The 23,431-nt window shown below is 35.5% G+C and overlaps 2 protein-coding genes across 2 annotated transcripts in view; one reads left to right on the top strand and one right to left on the bottom strand.

Annotated features, from left to right (window-relative positions):
- The window catches only part of LOC111503932 (diacylglycerol kinase eta), a 215,583-nt gene extending 194,833 nt beyond the window's left edge, over positions 1-20,750 (bottom strand). Inside the window, 1 exon segment of the mRNA XM_074174819.1 lies at positions 20,554-20,750. Within this exon segment, the coding sequence (XP_074030920.1) occupies positions 20,554-20,694 (141 nt within the window). The 5' untranslated portion in view covers positions 20,695-20,750.
- On the top strand, positions 4,345-5,551 carry LOC141482131 (uncharacterized). Its single transcript, XM_074174818.1, has 3 exons — positions 4,345-4,552; positions 4,612-4,833; positions 4,890-5,551. Exons 1-3 carry the CDS (start codon positions 4,382-4,384, stop codon positions 5,535-5,537), a joined length of 1,041 nt encoding a protein of 346 aa, XP_074030919.1. The 5' UTR covers positions 4,345-4,381; the 3' UTR covers positions 5,538-5,551.
- Positions 20,751-23,431: the final 2,681 nt, after the last annotated feature.

The raw sequence follows: 23,431 nt of genomic DNA, 5'->3' as shown, positions 1-23,431 counted from the left end.
TCAGTTTCAAACGTTTTCCTTCTCTTCACTCGTTTGTCCCCGTGTCGAGAAGACTATGTATCACGCAGACACGGAGGGGAAACCCGCATCCAAAGTTTGCCCAGGGTCCCGCGGTTGCTAGAGCCGGCCCTGATCCTCAATAGTCCGTTTCATCGCAATGGACAACCACACTGGACGGGTGAACGATTTATGTCATCAAGTTAGAAGAATAGACCTATTTTCCTCAGCGATTTGCGACAATAAAAAACAAAGTGATCCATCTTGGTTGAATGGAATCGAAAACGCCATTCAATAATAAATCGGAATGACACTCATGGGGAATCAGGCTTCGTTTTGAAGCATCTATGAAAATACGCTGCTGTGCTGGGTCGTATGAGGTATTAAATGTATCCATTAAACCTCCTATTTTGGTACAATAAACCAACTCGTCCTCTTGGGCAAAATTGGGCACAGGGTGTTCTCCATTTAGAAAGTAATGATAGTTATGGCCTATGTACATTCAAGAATAGTAATGAAAATAAAATTGTACCTATTTATTCATGACTTTCATAATACAATTTTGCGTTTTACAATGTTTTGAGTGACATAGACGGGAGAAAACTAGTGTGGCTCAACATGCCATAGGGAATAACCACAGAATAAGTGTTTGAAATTGTTGAGACCGGTATAGTCGAAGTAAACGATATTGTGCATACTTAAATTTGTCGGCACTCTCAAAGGCCAAAAAAACCAAACCAATACATAAAAATGATTTGTTTGAAGGTGATTGACAATGTTTCATGATGAATTTCATTAGTTCGGACTTCTATTGTCTGATATTACATAAAATGATTTGAAATCCCTGAAAGAACTAAAAATAAGAAGAAATTACAAATGAATAGTTGAAAATAACAATTATATTAAGCAAAAAAATCTGAAATGAAATAATAGTGAAATGAAATACAAGTAAAAATAGAACAATTGAACAAAAACTTGAAATTAAAATAAATAATAAACAGTGAAGAAATTCCAAGCCAAGTTAGTTCACGACGTTTCGATTGTTAATATCCACAATCGTCTTCGGGTGACGACTGGACTGATTCCTCCGAGAGATGACTATTTATAGGTCGTTCGAGTACTTTCACTTATCCCCGCTTTCCATTTTTTCCGCTTCACTGGTTTAATGAGAGATGACCGTTTGGCGGGAGTTGGCCATTTTTCGCTTAGTGATGGGTTTCCATATGTTGCGTATCCAGCCAAGCTAGCGTAGAAATGATTCGGCAATGCGTTCGCCTAACATGCTTGCTAACAAAATTTGATACAAAGGTAATCGAGCTTATCAAAGAAGAAGTATCTAATATTAACGAAGAAGATTGGCAGAAGAGGATTAAAAAAGTAATTTCAGTTGAAAATACTATACGGAGATTGGACAATTCCGTATTAATGGTGGAAATACATTCATTTTTGAATTGAATGACGACAGTTATGGTGAAACAGAGAATATGGAAAAGGAATTATCAGAAGAATATCATCGACTTTAGGTCGATTATGGGCACTAGCTTGCACTGACGAGTGGCTGAGGAGCCGAAACTGGTCTGCAAGTGTGCCCGTTTCAAAATAGAAGGTTGACTCTTTCAGTTGTATTGCCAAATGCATATGCAGGAATTTTCTGTGAAGATTCCTGCACTGACGAATGTCGGATATAATCCAACGCCGTTCGTGGTATTAGTCTGTGGAGTAGTTGTTTTCTGATAGGCCTCAGTACATTCAACCTACTTTGTAGGTATATCCGAGACAGGCTTCAACATTTAAAGTTCCTTTCTTTAGATTTGTTCACTGCCTATCTTCAAGCATAAGCCCACTGACTAATAAGAAAATATGTATAGTTGTCAATACTTGCCAAATTTACTTATTACCCTAATTGTACTTCCTGATGAAAGTTGTTAGAAGGACAGTTACCGTATCTCTTTATCTTTTGCGCATCTCAGAGGCACGGCTAGATTTGCCAAGCTTTACATTTTCTGCTTCCACAATCATATTTCATTGTGTAACATGATACTTTCATTCAATCTCTAATTTATCATTTTAAAATTTATTCGCTCCCCTGGTTGATATAATTTCACCACGGGCAACTTGATACATAAATCCTTTTTATGGCGTATTCATTACAGTCAAAACTTTTCTACCCCAATTTTCCCTGAGCTAATTACTCGTTGGAAATTTCAGTAAGTAAATTTTGGAAAAACAGTTGAAGTGCTGATCATAATTCAGAACGATTGGAATTAATTTACGGCTTGAATATCTTCCTGGTTCGGCTCTTCATCGATTATGGAAACAAACTGAAAGGAGAGCAAATTAATTGAGATGCTCTACAATTTTCCAACGATTCTCCTTCGAAGGAAAATTTATAATGATAATAATATTGTCATCAGTCGTCAAATGGATTTCGCTTTGAAAAAAGTCTTTCATCGAGTTTATGGCGTAGAAATAGGAAGAACGACCGTTTTTCAAAAAAAATGCTTTTTTAAGAAAAACTATTGAACCTAGCCATAGGGAATACTCAATGAAATTTGTAGAGGTTTTGTTGACGCTCCTTATGGATTAATAATATACAGGGTGTTCCATTTAAAATAAGGAAGATTCTGCAAATTTTTGTTTACAATATGTGGCAAGCCGGTTATTCATGCCCTGTATATCACAGGTCGACTTCAGATACATCGTTTGAGAGAGTTACCACTGTAGAATATTTGAACAAAAAAAATACAATGGGACTTGGCACAACTTTATAATTTCAAATATTCTGAGTGACGAATATTGGAAAAAAAACCTGTCATGCTAGATATCTCGAAAACCGTCAACATTTACGGAGTAAAGATATACATAAAGTGTCTTCCATTTTTCATGTAGAAACCGAAAACACGATAAAAAATATAGGTTGCCATTTGAAAAAACACAGTTGGGATCCGCCCAGAAAAAATTGAACACCCTGTGTGACCGCCAATATTTTTATTTTGTCGAGCTCGAGTGATGAGGTAATATTATAGAAATTTAGATTTCTATCTGTTTCCTAAATAGAGATATGGAACACCGTGCCACTGTTGCAGGACCCTGTATACCCGTAATGATCAAAAAGTTAATGCTGTCTAATTCAAGGCAGTGAACAACAACTTCAACCCGAATATGATTCATCACATTCTTTACAAAAAACTTTCCAAATAAGCCATACATTGAGAATACCCCTACATTAAAAATAACACACCTACAAAACATTCACTTATACAGGAAAATTATCGGATGAAATGAAAGACTACTGACAAAAGAGAACATTAACATAGCATTTAAGACTGGCAACTCCTAGGGAGGACATATAAGTCGAAAAGAGACATAGGAAGGACTTCAAGACATTCCAAAACGAGAATCGCCAAATATTCAGCTACCGGACTGATACACGGTCGGTGGGAGAAATCGTATCTGCATCCCTAACTGAATACGGTCCTGAATTTGGATGTTTACGGCTCGAATATAATCTAACAGACTGATAACAGATTTCTACACATCTACTGCACATCTTGAGGGAGGAGCTTTTCACCAGCTATGACTCAGTCCGGCAGCTGTAAAAGAAGTTTTGTAAACTATAGCAAGCGCCAAACGTGATGGCGAGCGATCGCGCAGGTATAGACTCTCTCAACTAAATTCCTATTGGATTACGATAAGTCTCTTGCCAGCCAGCGTCGTACCTATAAATTAGTTTTAAATACGAAAGCGAATGGAACATGACTTCTTAGTGATTTCTTTTCATATTTCATTTGGTATTATAGATTGTAGAACAGTTCATTGAAATGTTTATATAATGATATAATATGGTTGTTCAACATGGACTACGACATATTACATGCAAAAAATGAAGGACAAAAATTAAACCACCTAGAATATACAATACATATGGAAAGCAATAAATGCAAAATTATCTTCCAAACGACCAACAGCAAATTATTTATTCGCCATTGTCGAACTTGTTCTCATGAAATGTCATATATTATAGTTATTTATGTATCAAGGGAATTAGGAGGGCCTTAATTACCGATGGCAAAGTTTGCGTCCCGAGGGCCTCTGGCCCGAGGGACAGCAATTGCCTGAGGTTATTAAGGCTCATTAATTCCCGTGGTACATAGATAATTTTATTTCTGACCGATTTCAATAAAATTTTGTTCATTTTTGAAACGGAAAAATGTACCAATTCATTACCTTCCCGGTATATTTGAATCAGGTACCGTTGATTATAGTAGAGTTTTCTTGTTGCTAGGTTGTTGCTATGTTACTTGTTTATAAACAGAACTTTGTTTTCACCGCAAACACAGCTTGCTGTGTTTGCGGTGAAAACGTGTTTTCTACCCCAAATATAATGGAGGATATTTTGAAAAAAGCTGAACAAGCAAGAGAATCATTAATTCCATCGAAAAGTGAAGCCGTATACCAAAAAGAATACAAGATATATCTGGACTGGCTGACACGGAAAAATGTTATGCCAAAAGATGTCACTGAAACTGTATTTCTGGCATATTTTCAAGAACTGGTAAGGAATTTTCTATGTTTTTCGGTAGATTTGGTAGTAATTGTGTTTATTCGTTTCAGTCAGAAACGTATAGTCCGAATTCTTTATGGACTAAATGGTCAATGCTAAAATCGATGGTGACTATACATGAGAAACGAGATATCACTAAGTTCAATGAACTACAGGCTTTTTTGAAACGGAAGAGTAAGAGTTATAAGCCGAAAAAGTCTGCTGTTTTATCTCCTAAAGATGTTATCAGATTCCTAAAGGACGCTCCTAATGATATTCATTTATTGCATAAGGTAATTTTTTCTTATTTTCCTTTTTGTGTGTATTTATTTGCTTTTTTTTGGTATAGGTTGTTTTGATTATGGGTTATTTTGGAGGATGCAGAAGTCAGGAACTTTTGAATATGAAGATATCGGATATAGAGGACCGGGATTCCGTTATGGTAGTGAACGTACCGGAAAGTAAAACTGGTGTATCGAAGAAATTTACAGTTGTGGATGAAAAAGAGTTCTCCGCTTTGCCTTTATTAAGACTTTATATGTCTTTGCGTCCTAAAGGTATTAAACGATTTTTTTTGAGCTTCCGACAAAATAAATGTACATCTCAGCCAATTGGAAAAAACATGTTTGGGAAAATCCCCAGCAAAATCGCAATGTATTTAGGATTGCCAAACTCATCTTCCTATACGGGACATTGCCTTCGTCGCACTTCTGCTACTGCTCTAGCCAATGCAGGAGCAACTATGACTAACTTAAAAAGACACGGAGGTTGGAAAAGTTCCACGGTGGCGGAGGGGTATTTGGAGGATAGCATCGAATTGAGAAATAAAACGGCGCGTATGTTGTCTACTTTGTCATCAGAAGAGGCAGGTACCTCGACTGTAGTGAACAGAAGCTCCAGCCATACAAAAGAAGAAATTGTTTCCAGTGGCGGAAGTAATTTTCAGGGAACATTTCAAAATTGTACATTTATTATTTGTAATGACGTGAATAAATAAAATATGGTTCAGTTTTCATTTCTATTTATTTTTACTTGTGAAAGGTAGAGGGAATTATAAAATCTACAATGTCCCAAGGGAGTTATGACCCTCTTTATTGATAGCGTAACTATGACGATATAAGCTTATAATATCCCGGTCAGAAATAAATATGTTTACGTCTCAACTGCATTCCAAGAATCAATATTGTATTAATTTGTGCTTTCTCAATCTATCTGCTTGGCCAGAATTAATTCAAACAAGTTTAGATGAGAATGACAATATTGAACCTTCCTGGAAGTTGACATTGTATTGTACCTAATTATTTCCTCAAAATCTGTCTGTTTTACCAGATTCAGTCATTCATTTGATGTGTTTTGCTTTTACCTATCATTATAACTTTCGCACAGTGTTTGTACGAAAGTACAGATTAACGTTGGATCTGAATCGCTGGAGATTAAATTTATTTGTAACGTTCTGAGGAAGTTAATTACACATAAACGCTGTTCTACAAATGAAAGAGTTCTCAAACAGTGGGATTTGAGGTGTATTGAGTTGAACCTCAAAACGATGAGCAGCCACAGTCTGTCGCGTATTCCTGATATGTCCCGCTCTTGGTGAAATCAAATGTGCCAAGTCACTAGAACACTTTCCATGAATGTATCTATAGGAGAGAGATAAATCTCTAGCCTTAACGCGTGTTAAATGTTGAATTCACGTTTTCCTGAACTCTCTCGATAAGATTCAAATAGTCAGACAATAATGTATATTTTCATTCGATTCGATCTGACACTGTGATATTAAACGCCACCAGAGAGACCCATATTCTTCTTTCAGAAAAGAAGTTACATCTTAGCTGTAACGCCTGGTTGGAAATTCGACATCCTTGCTACTTTCACCATTACTTTTCATGTTCTCGCGTTGGAAAATTGTAACGTCAGACAGACATGTATCATCCAGCTAGAAATAACCTAAACGTTTTTCGTGTCGACAGTTGTATATACAGATTAATATCCGGACATCTCCCTGGTGACAGTTTTCATTAAAAGTCCCGAAATAGGAAAGAAATGAATAATGAAAACAGGCTTTGGGCTTCACAAAAGAAATATTATATTTTTTAAACATGATAAGAGCGATCTCGCTTTAGGCGAAATGCGAGTAAAATAGACTTTCCTTGCTCACTGCTGCGTGTTTAAATGCTGCTGTTATCCCACGAAGCTCTGTTACACCAGCAACCTAAAGTACGGAAATCGCATTTAGAAAATGTCAAAATTAGGTACTTTTTAGGTGCATTTTAGGTACCGAAGTCAAAAATTAGGTGCTCTGTAACTTACACCGCAACTCAATAAAAGATGCGTTGCTAGCACTATGTGATGCTAGCAACGCAATGGAAATAATAATAAAATTATGAATGTTAAGGGAACACTATTAGGTGCTAATCAAGTGCTAAACGGTGAGGATCGTAAATTTTCTAATTAATAAACAAAAGCTTCCAATTTCGCTAAACAACAGATCACTAGATGAATAATAGTAAACTTAGATTCCATAATGCCTATGGGGCATTATGGAATCTATAATGCCCCATAATGCCTGTGGGGCATAATGGAAAACCACCATAATAAATAATAATAATAATAATAATATTTATTCACACACAAGGATAATAGTACAAAATTGTAATTTGAGAACAAATTTCTAAAACTCACGGTGAATAAATTTACAGCTTACGAAGTACAAGTACTTTTTTGTAAGTTTTAAAAGAAACACATAAGACATTACTAATTGAAACGAAATATACATACACAGAGTGTATAAGTTCATCTAATAAAATGATCTAAAATTAAAATCTAAAAGCAAAAACATACTAAAATATCTACATTGAAGAATTCAATGGTAAAAATGTCATTACTTCTATTATACTTTTTTTTTATTTTTTATTCTATTCATTTTAATCCATTGCCTATTTGATTCAACTCTCTATAATTTCATGAAAATAGTTTCTGCTTGTATTTTGTACATAACGTTTAAGAGTTTTTTTGAAACGGTGTGCGCAGACCTCATTTTTAATATCATTTGACAATGTATTAAACAACTTAGGCCCAAGATATGGATAGCTTTTTTGCCCGATCGACTTATACATAAGGGGTGATTTGTAATTATATTTATGCCTAGTTGAGTAATTATGGTTTTGCATTATCAACTCAGATCTGTATATAAATTATCTCAGATTTGCTTGTATGATTTGCTGATGAACTGAGTTCTTATAGTACGTTCGTTGATAAGTAAGGGTATGAGAATAACGTGCTGATTAGGTGCTCATTAGATATTTATAGTAAATCTAGATTCCATGATAAAAATTATTTTTGACGCTGAGTCTATAGAGGAGATACTTGTCGAGTTTACGGCTCCAACGGACCTTCCTGTAAACTTAGATCAGGAGCGAGTCTACAATGTAGAAATAGGGGGAAAGTCTCAGTATGGTGTGTCCATACTTTTCAGCAATACTCTCAAGGGCGTACACCTTTTCAAATGTTTTTGTCTGTAAAACTTCAAGTAGTTGGTTTTTTGTATAGCTATCTTCGAAATACAAATTGTTATCTATTAAAAAACTTTTTATGTTTCATATTGCCTCTAATTTTTATTCGGTACTTTGATGAGCTGACGCAAATGATAGAAAGCGTTGTCAAAAACTATTACACTATTCGCATCCAAATTTGGGATCGATGTGTTTTCGAACCATTACTCAAAAATGTTAGCTTCTATGTTCTTATGGTAGTCAAAATTGCAGTCCTCAAGTTTTTCCCACATAATTTCAAAGGATTCGGCACCCATCCTTTACTTCTTCCGCAATGCACAATGATTAGTCGCGATCCTTAGTTGGCAGGCATGTTAGGCGTACACATTCTCGAACTATCAGTCCACCCTTTCTTAGCGTGTCGTGAGTGTCATACCAAGTTTCGTCCAAATAGAAAATTTGCCGTTGTTCTAAGCTATATTTAGTTATTTGTTCTAAGTATTTGTTACGCAATTCCACTATTCATCTGCTTTCCATAACTGCTAGACGTTTGTGTATTATTTTAAATCCAAATCCTAGTTTCTTTATCCAATTTTGAAGAGTTTTGTCACAGCAGCTCACGTTATGGTCGGAAGTATTCAATTTCTTCCTGATGATTTCAGTTGTAGGAATCTCATTGCTTCTGTAACAGTCGTATGTTATCGAATCTCATTCACTGGTATCTGTTTTTCGCATTGTTCACCATCGCTATTGAAATCACTACACAGAAAAAGTCTGCGTTGTTATCACACTCGTTGTTACTATCAGTACTTGTCCTAGGACGCCACATTTCAAACAGATAACAAAAATTTTAGGTAATTATTACTGCACCAATATCGAATTTCAACACTCAAATCGCGATCAGTACCTGAACTGAACATTGACGACACAACGGCGATACTCATCCCCATATTCTATTCGTCACCGTAACATGACTTGAAATTTAATTTTATGACTCTTCAGCCAATCATAAAACTCGGTTAATAAAAATTATCCAATACGAACCGTCAAGTCTACTGTCCACGTGACATAGTTGGCAGCGGCATTATTTCTCTGTATTGGTTCTTTTGGCCTTTGAGATGCCGATAGCTTTAACTATTCACAATACAGGTTACTTCGACTATACCTATCAGAGGTATCTATAGTATTAATAAGGACAACTTTGTATTTTGATTTAGTTTAAAAAGTTTCAAACAGTGCATCACAAGAAATTTTCCTTCGTCTGAAATCCAATAGTTTCATTTTGTACGCCTATTTTTTGGAACGTTTGGGAATTGGAAATCAGACGGGCTATTGAATATTCAAATCTCTTCTAAGAGAAAACACAAATAACTGGAAACTTTTCGCTGGTAAATAAAGCACGGGGCCTCCTGAGCTAAAAACTGTACGAATCAATAAAATATGAACTGTGTTTCATATCATTCATGGAGAACTCATATTGAATATTGGGTCAGATTCCGGTACATAAACAAGAGTCTGGAAACAGCAGCCATCTGGCATGGTTACAAATGAGTTACATGCTTGGAAAATCATTATCTTTGACTTCAATAAGTAGAATTTGAAAAATATTCAACGAAAGTAATTTTTTGTGGAGGAAAATCAGTTTTTTATCGACATCTTTCAGGTATTTTCACCTTCCATAATATAAAAAACTAGAATTTGAAGCTTCTGACTTGGAATGAATCTATTGAAAACACTTTTTTCTCGCTAGAACATAAATGCTGTCTCTCGAAGTGCGTTTCGCTAACCAAGTCAGCATTGTCAGGAGTTAAACGAGTCTTATATATCATTTATCTAATATTTTGGTTTGCAAAAGGGGTTCTACTTGAGCATTACCGAAAAATCATCAGTCGTTAGTTAAATGTACGCTCTTGATTCATTGTGGCTCATATTTACTGACAATAATATTGAGTTTTTTCAAAAGTTTTGTCCGTTATCATGAGTCTACTTCAAACTGTAATATTTCAGTGAAATATAATCGAAATGAGCGCCATTTGAATCAGTTCAAAGTTTTAGCTCTAGGTCTCTTGAACTACGAGATATTCGAAACATCTCATACATATTCCTACCGGAAATGACTGTAGGAATATGTATGAGATGTAAATTGTTCCAGAAATCGCGTGTAGGGAATATTCGTTAAAAACTTCTGCTTCATTAGTGCGTCGGGAAACAGGAATTCAAATTTGAATAAAAAACTTTATGGCAGAATCCTTCTCGATTACCAGGAAACCGTTCGTTTCAATTGATTGGCCTACTTTTAAGGCAGCATAATTTGCATCGCTCCAAATGCAAAGCAAGCCAGAAAAATACCCCACTCTGGATAATAAAATTATTAGAAAAAATGAATTCTGATCATATCGAACAGAAAAAGGAAGTGCTATGTGAAAGAACATCTTAACCTATACTCTGTACATCTAAGCAAAAGAGTGCTCCAAAACATTATAGTATAGTGCACATTGTTTCCCAGACAAGGCTGCTTGTAAAGAGTCGCACTGAGGAATGACCGAAATTTTATATATTTTTTTATAATATGCTTCGACCTTGTAGCGATATACCTGAATGAATTCTGCCAGCCAATTACAGTTAAATCTGTTCGGCTAGTGCAGGGGTCTCCAAACTACGGCCCGCGGGCCAAATCCGGCCCGCCAGTGTCATCAATCCGACCCGCGACAGCCAATGATTTACTGTCATCAATCTGGCCCGCGACAGCCAGTGATTACCTAATTGTTGTTACTATTGCTGTGATAAGTTGAAGAAGAAAACACAGAATGATAATTACTCGGTTTTATTTACTTGCAAGGTAAAACTTAACGACAGAAATGATGACAAAGAAAACTTAACCTAAGTATCTAAGTTTAAGCATATTAATAACTAATAATTGAAATGAATCACAGTAAAACAAAAACACTAATGAGATTTATGTAATTGTGATTTTCCACTGACAATACTTTGTAGTTGTGGATCAATTTTACTTGTACCAATTATCAAAAGAGATATAAGATGCTCATCGGTTAATTGAGTTCTGTAAACATTCTTTGTGTACTTCATCTTGGAAAACGTTTTCTCACACAAGTAAGTAGTACCAAAAACAGAAAACAACCCACGAGCAAATTTATGCAAATTATCAAATTGTTCCAGTGGAAGACTCTTATAAAATTCCAACAAAGATGAATTGTGATATTTGTTCTTAAGCATATCACTGCACCGTAAATCAATAATTTCCATTTTCAAAAAGTTGTGAAACATTTTTTACGTAACTGCAATTGAAATAGTATTATTTTCTGCCTGAAGGATTTGATATTGGTGTATAAATCAAGGAGAAGCTGATTTTCTCCTTGCAATCTCAAATTCAGTTCGTTCATATGATTTGTCAAATCGACATAGAAGGCTAACTTTCACATCCATTCAATATTTTCCAAATCGGCAAAAAGGGCGCTGCTTCTCATTTAAAAAAATTTCGATCTCTGCTCGAAGTTCAAAAAAGCGCTTAAGGACTTTTCCGCAACTAAGCCAGCGTACGGCAGTATGATACGGTAAATCATTTTCTCCAATCTGTTGAATAAACTCGCGGAATTGTCGGTGATTCAGCTCAGTGGATCTGATGAAGTTAACAACTGATATGACTGGTTTTAGAACTTCAGACATATCCAAACATTTTCCGCACAAGGACTGTTGATGAATGATACAATGTAAGACTAATGGTTTTGAACCACCATCATTTTCTACAGCCTTTGACACAAGTGCAACCACTCCTTTATTTTCACCATACATATTTTTGCCTCCATCAGTTGTTATAGATTTCAAATTTCTCCATCGAAGGTTCTTTTTATTAATGGCATTTTCAACTCCCTTAAAAATATCTGCCCCAGTTGTCGTGCCGTGAATACTATCAATATCAAGAAGTTCTTCATACACTTCATAGCTTTTATCTACTCCGCGAATAAAAATCAACACCTGAGCAGTATCTGACACATCCGTTGACTCATCCAATGCTAGAGAAAACCACTCATGATGTCCATTTTTGTCAGACAGTTGAGATGATATATTTTCTGCGATGTCTTGCACCCTCCGAGCCACGGTGTTTGCTGACAAACTGACACTTTTAAAGAAGTTTATCTTTTCGGGGCATATTTTTTCGGCTACTGCAGTCAAGCATTCTTTTATCATTTCTCCATCGGTGAATGGTTTGCCACGTTTTCCGATTTCAAGAGCCACACGAAAGCTGGCGCGAGTTGCAGACTCTTGTTCAGTATTCGCTTTGGTAAACAAAGATTGCTGCGATTTGAGTACGCGTTTCAAAGCTTCAAATTTTTCCTTCCACAAACTTCCTGTATACTTGAAGTAACTTTAAAGATGTTTCGATTCATAGTGTCGTTTAATGTTATAGTCTTTGAAAACAGCAATGGTTTCATTACAAATTAAACATAGTGCCTCATTACTGGACTCAATCACAAAATACTGAAAGTTCCATTTTTCTTGGAACGTTCTGCATTCACTGTCGATTTTTCGCTTCTTTTCCATACTAACAAATCACACATAAAAACAATAAGTCAAATCAAAATACTTTTATTGATAGGTGTTACTTTATTTCACAATAGACAGTTTCGCTTCCTTCGCCTTTTCTACGCAGACTAACTCGCAGTTGCGCCGCTAGCCTTTTTATTTGCAATTATTACTGCCATCTCGAGGTGATCGGAATACACTAGCTAGAACCAGAACTTCCTCGAACCAACGCGGTAATTCCAAATATTTAATTACGCCTAATGCCACCTAGCGGGTAGCTGAAAAAGATAGTACATAGTACCACTACTCGCCACTAGATGTCGTTAAGTGTCACAATACACAATAATAATTGAAATGCAAAATAAGCGTAAGTTTGCTTAGGTCACGCACTTTGCGACTATCCTAGTCTAGAAATATAGTTAAGGGCAGAAATTGGCCCTTGGAACAAACTGAAAAAATCATTATGGCCCGAACGCTTCAAAGTTTGGAGACCCCTGGACTAGTGCAAGGGGGCTTGTTTATTTTACCCAATGAATGCAAACAAATGTGCGTGGTGATCATACTTTGATCACAATCTATAATCTATGATTGCTTGGATTACTTTGTTGGATGGACAAAGTTTATATTATAATGTTTATGGATGAACTCAAAAACTACTTGGGCGATTTCACCAATTCTTCGGTTCAGAGAAAGTTATATTATCAGTCATCAACATGGGCTTCATTTTATTTGAAAAAATCAGGACCCCCACGTAAATCGTAATAATTTAATCCAAAAAGGTATCGAGATTTGATAATAAATGTACTACTATACCGGCCTTTTTACAAGCTGATTCCACTATTGCTATCAAGAATATCAGTGATTGGTTTCGAAATATCCACCTGAAACTGGAATTACTGAATTTTGTTTTGTTCATATTTGTTATAATCTGATATGAACCAATTTGCAATGCTACGTTTCGTTCGTTATATTTCTTCATCAACTCTATTTTTTAAATACGGACCTCCAGTTTTTTTTTTTCATCAATTTTTGTAGACACAGTCATAATCATTATCACAAGAGATTTGGAGTAGAAGATAATAGTTTCTTACTTTTTTGAGACATCTCATACGGGAGAATTATATTTAGAATTTTCGACGAAGACTCTAGTTGAGCTGTTGGAAGATTTGCCTTTGAATATTCTGAGAAAATAATTAGTATTTGCAACATGATTGAGCTCCGCCATATCGCAGAAATATTTGCAGAGGTTTTCTCAATACAATAGATATAGATGATATAGATGTTGATATAGATAGGAAACGAAAAGTAACTCGTTTTTATATATCAACAAGAGATTTTGTGTATTTTTGACTTCGTAAAGAAAAGGTCACTATTAGAATTTTCACAGACTTTTCAGTGGTTATTTCTCACCAATGTGAGTATGAAAATGTACCATTCCTGGACTATATCGATTTCACCAACCATTTCAATTCAATCAATCAAGAGAAAATGTTCTGGAACATCCATTTCCACGTAATGGAATATTCAATGAAAATGTTCTGGAACAACCATTTCCACATAATGAAATATCCAATCAACGACTTAGTCTTAGACTGTACAAATCTATTTTAGTCTGATTATTCGTCCCAATAGACCCGATATACAATCGGTAATTCACTTCTTAATCCAATTGCATAACAAGTTCTCAATCAAGTCGGCCCTCCCTGAAGATACATCAATAATTGATCGGATTTCGTAATTTCGATGAAATCCGTGGTAATTATATCAGTGCGATGGATATTGGCCATATCACTGGTTTCCGGGTGATTCCGACTATACCTCATTATAATCCCTGTATTACCATATCGATCGTGAACATCAACGTTATGATAAGGAGTTTCCATTAGTTACTGTCTGAATTGCAACAGGCCAGATAACTATTGAATGATTTCAACAAGCTACCTTATGAAAAAAAATTGTAATCGTTCACAGTTTTCAAAAAATCATTTAGATAGTATGAACATTAGTACTGCCACACTAAGGCAAGAGAAATTCTCGTTTCTTGTCTCCCGTTACCTCATTTCCAACAAAACCATATAGTCCTGTCAATTTAGCGATTAACCTCGGAATGAGAGGTAATAAGCTAAATATTTGTATATACCTTTATTATGGCGTTCTAAGAGCTGTCTCAAAAGTCTCATATGATCTCGCGTCTGTACCGAAAGTTATACGAGGTCAAACGTATAAAAAGCAGTTTTTCGCGGTTATCTCAGTTTCTATTGCTCCAATGATGTTAACATATAGTATAAAAATTGTGAAGCATAAAATTTAGGATAAATTTTATTTGAACCTTTTTTTCATGTCTTCAATCGTTTTTAAGATAGGGGGCGGTAAACGCGCAGCGCTCTGCCGTGCGTACAATCCAAGGTCATACGTGAATATCTTTCAATGTTATCCTTCAATTTTAAATAATTTGTATTATTTATCAGTTGATATATTATATTTAACAACATTTTACAATTCACATATATTAGTTTAATAATACTTACCTACGTTGTGTAATTAAAAACTCATTATGAAATAATTATCGTACATTTTAATGTATTGAAAATACATTTGATAAAAATAATCAAGTATTTTATCTTTAAAAAAGGTATACATTTTTTGATGTTAGATAATATATTATACTTATCACATTATTACATTTATAATAATTCATTCAAAGGAAATTTTAAGAAAGTAAAGTGAGTTGATATATATTAATTTTATCTTTATTCAACAGCTGTACATTTCTGACAATTGAAATGAAATTGTTATGAAAATCTTTAAATTATTAATAATGTAAAAAAGAAAAGTATTAGTTTTCTTCTTCTTCATCTTCTGTACGTTCAGGAATTTCATCGTCATCATCTTCGTTGTACTGAATCGTTGTTTCAAGACCTTCCAGAATTTCAGGGTCAAATGCACTCTCTTTTTCACTGTCACTTTGCAATGATACAGCATTGAGGCAAGCTTGCCCATTACACTGACCACAAACTAAAGTGCATCGCAACCACGATTTTCTACATCCGCACCGTGGACCACATCCATTTGTACAATTACAAAATAAAGTATCAAAATTCATCGGGAGCCGGTAGTAATATTGTTGTCATTGGCTCTAAAAATTCATATTGAAGAACCCAACCCCATTCCCGGAGTTCCAAATCATGCCCTAGCCATTTTTGAACTTGCAATCAAGTCATACTCACACATTAAACGATCTTTGACTGATTCTCCTAAAGAATCCTTTCGTTCTGCCTTTTTCATGACATTTTCTTTAAATTGTAGAGTACTAGCGTTACTAATCGCGCGTCGGTACTTTTCATTTTTTCTTGACTCTACTGCCGCATCAGCTGTTTGGCTACAAAATAGGCACATTTTTTTGAAATCAAACACTTCATGTCTTTTTTTACGAGGTAAACTGGGTGGTGGTAAACGTTGATCTTCTTCCAAGCGTCGCTTCGATGCCGCGATAGAATTTTTACTGATATACATTTTTCGACACCCAATATGCACATTGACAGAAGTTAAAGTATTTATGAAGTTTATATGACCCTCATTTCTCTCGATACTAGCAGTTTTTAAACTGTTCAAACCACGTACTACCAAATTAACACAATCACCTTCTGAAGTGGCTTCTCACTAATAAAACACAAATCAACCATAATTTTAAAAATTGTCGTTGCCGAGATCTGAAACAATAATAAATTCAGTGAATAGAAAGCAGTTAAAGAATTATATTGGAGCTCTTTCCCAACACCAAATCGTTATTTTTAACACCTCGACACGTGTTTCGATCACCAAGTGATCATCTCAAGAGGAAGATTACAGTCTTGGTGATCACTTGTAATCGAAACACGTGTTGAGGTGTTAAAATAACGATTTGGTGTTGGGAAAAAACTCCAGTAATATTCATTACGACACCAAAGGTTCCAAACAGTGCATCATAAGAAAGCAGTTACTCGAAAAAAAAACCGGTTTTAACTACGGAACATCTGTCTCATGAACTAAGTATATAATGTATGAAGAATTATTCAAAAATGATATATTCAAAATGTAATTTTCAATACATTAAAATGTACAATAATTATTTCATAATGAGTTTTTAATTACACAAAGTAGGTAAGTATTTATAAATTAATATATGTGAATTATAAAATTTGTTAAATATAATATATTTACTGATGAATAATACAAATTATTCAAAATTGAGGGTAATATTCACAGATTCACGGTTGACCTTGGATTACAGTAGGCACGGCAGAGCGCTGCGCGTTTACCACCCTCTATCTCAAAAACGATTGAACGCATGAAAAAAAGTTTCGAATAAAATTTATCCTAAATTTTATGCTTCACAATTATAATGAATGTTAACATCATTGGAGCAATAGTAACTGAGATAACCGCGAAAAACTGTTTTTTTTTCCTTTGACCTCGTATAACTTCCGGTACAGACACGATATTTTATGAGACTTTTGACACAGCTTTTAGAACGCCATAATGAAGGTATATACAAATATTATCTCATTACTCTCACTCTCGAAGTTAACCCCTTTTTATGCTAAAGTGACTGGTCTAATAGGGGATGTTCATCTTGAAAAATCGTCCTCTCGTTCAGAATTTGCGAGCTCCGTACATTCCATTAGTTTTTTTATTTTTTCTTGTTGGTATATTTTTACAGTTTCAGCATGTTTAGTTGGTTGGTGAGAGGCATAAAAGTGCTTGGCGTGCTCGGCAGTGAAAACAGGATAAAAAAATTGCATCAAATTTTGTGTAAAAATTTAAATTACGTGCTCAAAAATACTTGAAATGTTGACAGTGGCATATGGTGATTGTACTCTGAGTCGGAATTTTTTAAAGTGGTACAAGTGTTTTCATAAAAGGTTTGTGAATGACGACGCTCGCCCTGAACGCCCCAGCTCATCAACAACCGATGAAAATATTGAGGAGGTGAAGAAAATTATTAGGAGAATCGTCGAATCACTGTCAGAGAAATTGCTGAGGATGTCGGCATATCGTTTGGCCCATGTCATGCATTTTTTTCGGTAATTTTGAGCATGAAGCGTGTGGCAGCGAAGTTCGTTTCTAAATTGCTAAGTTTGATAAAAAAAACGTCACATGAGCATCGCTCAGTATTTGTTGAATGTCGTCAACGCGATCCAGATTTTCTGAAAGGGGTCATAACTAGTGACGAACTTCCGACACTAGCGCTTTTTTCGTTTTAGTCAATCAATTTTTCAATCTTTCAATCTCTGTCTATATTTTTTATTTTACATAACTTCTCAACCCTTTTTGCTATGACCACTATATATTGGTCTCATTCTAACCTTAGTTCTCTAAAATGACAACTTTAGCTCAATCGATGGCAAACAAAGCGAGTGTCCGTTCTTATTTGTACCACGTGAAATAAGTAACTTCGTTGTTGAAATGTCAGAAACGGGATATCACATTCGATTTTTTTATTGGTATTCCGGTATTTTTTCCCGGGCCTGATATTCTAGTCCCTACATCTGTATCTGTAGAGTAGGGAGGGTTAGTGTAAGCCCACAGGAGTTGTCCTCCTAGGTCATCGTCCATCCTGTCCTTTCTAGGAAGGTGGACAGGTCAACATCTCCTTTATATCGGAAGATGTAGGCCAAAACTCACCGAAAACACACTCTCTTATTGAGGATAACTCTGGACTTTCACATAGCACATCCCTGACAGTTTCATCTTCTTGTTCACACATCCTGCGTAGAGGTGTGTCCACTAGCCCCATATTGTGGTCATCGCCAGATATTTCTTCGGCGCCAGCTTGCCAGGGTCGCCCAGGGTGATCCTGACAAGACTGCATCCTTTGATTCCATTCCATCTCTTTAGGGATTGAGCATGGGTGTGACGTTTAGCTAGTTCCGCAATTGTCGAAGGCCGTAGGTGTCACTGGATCCTAAAATGATTAGTCCAACCGCTTTCTTGGTTGAAGAGTCGGCAATACGATTACCTTTACTCCTGTCGTGCCCTTTAACCCACCTCAGAATAATGTTATTATCTACAGAGGCTTTGGCTAAATCTTAGTGGAACTCTAGTACTAACCCTGAGGTAACACGTTGTCTGTTCAAGGCTAATGGGTCTTGTCTGCTATCAATACAGTGCAGTGCAGTTTTTGCCAGAAATTCCTTTCCTGGTTATTTATTTTGAGGCGATTGAGATAACAGCCAGTTCTGTTTGGACCACGCTGGTATGTTTTCCATTCCCCACTTAATCCTTGAGCTTAGTGATCGGGAGTACACTCCACATCCTGAGCCTTCTTTGGTTTGTGAACCGTCTGTATATATGCGTATTGTATTCGTAGCATCTGACTCAGTTTTCTGTTTTATTTGTATTTTGTAGGGTTTATTAAAAAACAATCCTGGGTTCAATTGCATCACTGGTTGCCTGCAGCAGAGGTTGCGCTTCAATTGACCCTAGTCCCTACCATGATTTCTTCAGAAGTAGTCTCAAGTAAGAAGTAAGAAGTACCTAAGCGATGGATTATTGTCAACTTTTTAGTTTTTCATGAAGTAACATCTCTGTACTAAAACAAACAAATACCTATATGTATTCAAAATTGAAAACGGGACGATTTATCTGTTACATTTACAACTGTTTTTATGCTTTTATAGCACTTCACTAAATGAATTTGAATTTTTGTCGTCGCTATTGCCAAATTATGTTTACCAAATTACTATTCCAGGTTCAGTTCTTTGCTAATTTCTAATAAATATCAAGGAAGACTCCGAGAATTTTTTTAATAGTTAGTGCTCATTCATCTTAACAAAATATTTGAAAAATTTAATTCTTTCTCCCCCTTCAATTAACCATATTCACGTAAAAATAACAATACAATTTTCAGGGGTTTCCGTATTGGCAACACTGATATATTTGATACAGAACAATAAGTACAACCACATACTATGGGAACCACAAACTAAACAGTATACTCAAAGTATGTGGCTATGAACATGCCTGAACAAGCTGTTGTATAGTAAAACACGGTTGTGGTTTTGTAAGCTGTTCAGTGAGAATTTCACCGTAAAATGTTATTTGAAAATTATCATTCACAATTAAAGTTTTACACGTCTTCTTAGGACATGTACATATACAACTATTTTTATCTGAATACGGTCAATTACCTCTTTCAACCACCCCATATTACCAGCCGTTATAGCTCTAACTAAATCATGAAATTAAATTCTCGCATTCCTATATCCGTTCGACACGACGGCTCGAGCTAACAAATATTCATGGACGCATTTCAATTCGATTCCGCTAAACGGGGCATATCCCTCACGACCGCAGCATAGAAACATCATAAAACGGAGAGACATAAAAGAAACAATGCGCCGGGAAAAGACCGGGAACTAGGTAGTCGAATTATCGATTTACGGGCCAACCCAGCACATGTTCCAAATGCGTACACCTGTTACGCGTTCTACACACCGAAACGCTCGTAGAAAGCAGCTCTGGAAGCGCCTCATGAAAATTAAACTTGCACACAATTTCACTGGAATTTGATTCGGTATTTTGGACGAAAACATTCCACTAAGTTAGGTTAGAAACAAAAACAATCCAAAGCCTACTCGTGAACAGCTGGTAGAAATAAACGGATGCGAGTTCAATGTTACAGTTGTTTATTGAAACAGTCAAGTACAATCGATTAAAATCAAACGCTACAGAAATAAACCAAAATGCAACAATGAGGCGAGTAAACTAAGTGGGTCAGAAATTTGATCGACATATAAAATAAGCGTTGTCAGCGTGCCAAAAGCAATCAATGCAAACATCGTGCTCGATTTGCGAGCTTATTTTCAATGAATAGTGCAACCACGCCTACTTGAGAACTTTAGATCGCTATCAAAATAAACAAAACACGCATGCTATCTTTTTCATCTGCATACTGAAAGATCGAGACACTCTCGATTATTGACACACAAACACACATACCGAACTGTTTATTTCGCGATTCGTGGACACTCTTCTGTGAAAGGATTTTGCCGGTTCAGTTTCTTCATCACTTTCCGAAGATTCTTCCCCCGAAGGAGAAGGGCCACCCAACTTCTTCGCACTCTCGCTACCCGACGCCATACTACGATACCGACATGTTTATTTTTTTTTTCTTTTATTCATAAACAGAGGCACAGAACGATTTGGAGTATCTCCTGCAGGGGAAGCACCTGTCTGGAAACGAAGGAGATTGTGCGAACAAAAGTATGGACACGGCAGCCATATTCAGTCAAGCAGCATATAATCATTTTTCTGTTGTCACTGAAGTTATTCTATCGGGCATTCATGCATATACAGGGTGGTTCATCGTGAACACGTTTGCCGCAAAGTTCAAGTGCCAGGGAAAAATGTTTCCAAAACTCGTCGAACATGTCTATTCTGGTCGTAAGGAAAACAAGTTTTTATTGAAAAACCTTTGCAAAACCTTCAACCTCTAAGCGGGAGTGATTTATACGAATTTGGCCACGAACCATACAATTTTTATGTGTCTCGGTCTAATCATACTTTTAGCACTGCTTGTTGTATTTAACTTTGGTATAATAATCAAAAGTGATTTTTTTGTTTTAAACGAATAAAAAAACAACAGAGAGTCTTTCTTATCGCGTACATTCAAAAAATCTGCCTTCCTATTCACATACCCTGACTTATAAGTCAGGGTATGTAATGTAATGTAATGAAGAATTGATATTTCAAATTGATCAACGACCAGCGAAGAATAGAATTTTCATAAGTAAACACCAGAAAACACCTACATTTCATACCAAAAAAAGTATACCATTTTTTAGTTGAATACTGATCATGTTTTTTAAGAGAATAATGAGAGAATATGAAAAATATATAGGATCATCTCGTCTTCTAAGTATTTTGCAACAGTTCATTTACGTCTTCCAAGTTACGAAATGGGTAAGTTATTAGGTTCACGTTGAGATGGAAATTTTTATTTTGTTCCACCTCTGTCTTGCTTTGCGTTATCCTTTCTTTACTCTTCAAAACTTCATTTGACATTTGTATTTATAACTATTTGACAACACTGTTGATCTGTCTCGTAATTCCTACCGCATATGGTTTGAATATCACATATCACATTGAGTATGTTACTAAAAAATGCCATCAGGATGTTATGTTGTGAGGATTATTACAAAAGAACTTGGTGTCTCAATTGTCAAAATGACCTATCAGACACTGATTGAGTCACATCTAAGATATGAAACTGCCTTATATATGGAGGTATCGTAGCAAACATTCAATGAACTCTGTTTATTATTCAAAAAAAGCGGTGAGATTTTCAAGCGATGCCAAATTAAATGATCACTGTAAACCGTTTTTTGTTAATTAATAAAGTCTAACAATAATTTGTATCTATATTCATCCTGGAAACTGTTACTATAATGAAGAAAAAGCATGAAACAAAACATAATGCAGTATACCAAACGCGCCAAACAACCAACAATTTACCTCTGCCAATACCTGAATCCAGCGAAGTGTTCTATAATATATGAGAGCAAGAAAACATACAATTTATGTACCCAATTCTTTGAAAGAAATCAAACATCGCAAAATTCTCGTATAAAACGCTGATTAGGACCTTGAGAAGTATTATATATGTATGTGAGAAGTATTATATGTGTATGTATTATTGTATGATTATATTTAAGTTTATATTTGTATGATTTATGCACATATTCATTTATACTGTTCATTTCATATAACAAGCTTTGACAGAAAAATTCCATCTTGGACTATACTCACCATATCATGAAGCTCACACATTACACATAAAATGAGTTTTTAATCGTTTGGACTGAACGGATGGAATAATTCATCGAATTAATCGAAGGACTCATCAGATTATACTCCGGATTTTTATTTCGCCGCGCCGGTTACACGAGGTTTCATTTCAATAAGTCACTCTATGACAAGAAAACTTTATAAGTCAGAAAATGTGCATTATTAACATTCCATTATAATAAATATGACGTTTGATTAATCGTAAAACAAAGTACATCTGAAAAAGTAATAATTCACTTCAACTTCAATTCAAATATAGGAAAGTCATTAATGTCATCCATCGGATCCACTCATTGGTCCATTTGAATATTTAACTACAATTGGTTAGATATTCATGCTGTTGCCGACAGGTGTGTTTTTTGCATTAATCGTATTCCATACTGGGACATTCCCGCCAAACGTTATTCGCTATTTTTGCTCGCTGTTATGTGATCGAGCATATATAGAATATATATAGAATATATAGCGAATAACTTTTGGCAAGAAAATGATTCAATCTGGAAAGGCCAATGAAACACACTCACTCATAATGAAAACCAGGGTTTGAATATGGAACTTTGAATGCACTTCAAAAGGATAACTCGCACGTTAAAATATAACACCTCGTTGATTCTTAGCTAGCACAAGTTTAGATTTTTGCATGTTGTTATTCGTAGTGGGGGAGGGGTGATAGCTAGTTAACGGAAAAACAGTAGCAGAAACTGAACAGCACAAGTGTAAAATATTAGAGAGGTCTTGTGTTACGTGTTGTGTTGCTACAAATTTGTCATTCACTATCAATAGGTGTGTAGGTGTAAAAATATTGACGTTAAATGGAGCTGTCGAGAGTTTTTCCCAAGGGAGCCAAGTTGCAACTGACACAAGATACTTTATCATCGAATCATCTATCAAAAGACATCACCGATGATGACAGAAATCAATTGCCTTCCAATACTCATGGTTTTTTTAGCTCAATGCGCCAGAATGGAAATGGAAGCAAAAACATTTAGAGAGATAAAGAGAATTCCATTTTTCAATAAATGCCAGTTGT

This window comes from Leptinotarsa decemlineata, unplaced genomic scaffold (assembly GCF_025532065.1).
Source record: "Leptinotarsa decemlineata unplaced genomic scaffold, Ldec_3_MD MMD2_tig00000882_RagTag_RagTag, whole genome shotgun sequence".
NCBI lineage: Eukaryota > Metazoa > Arthropoda > Insecta > Coleoptera > Chrysomelidae > Leptinotarsa > Leptinotarsa decemlineata.
Note: the sequence above shows the minus strand (reverse complement) of the source record. Positions and strands in the feature narration are given on the sequence as shown.

What these genes read in the sequence shown, in the direction of transcription:
- LOC141482131 (XM_074174818.1), top strand. Translation starts at nt 4,382, where the DNA reads ATGGAGGATATTTTGAAAAAAGCTGAACAAGCAAGAGAATCATTAATT. An exon ending in TGGCATATTTTCAAGAACTG is followed by an intron (nt 4,553 to 4,611) that starts GTAAGGAATTTT and finishes TATTCGTTTCAG; the next exon opens with TCAGAAACGTATAGTCCGAA. An exon ending in ATATTCATTTATTGCATAAG is followed by an intron (nt 4,834 to 4,889) that starts GTAATTTTTTCT and finishes TTTTTGGTATAG; the next exon opens with GTTGTTTTGATTATGGGTTA.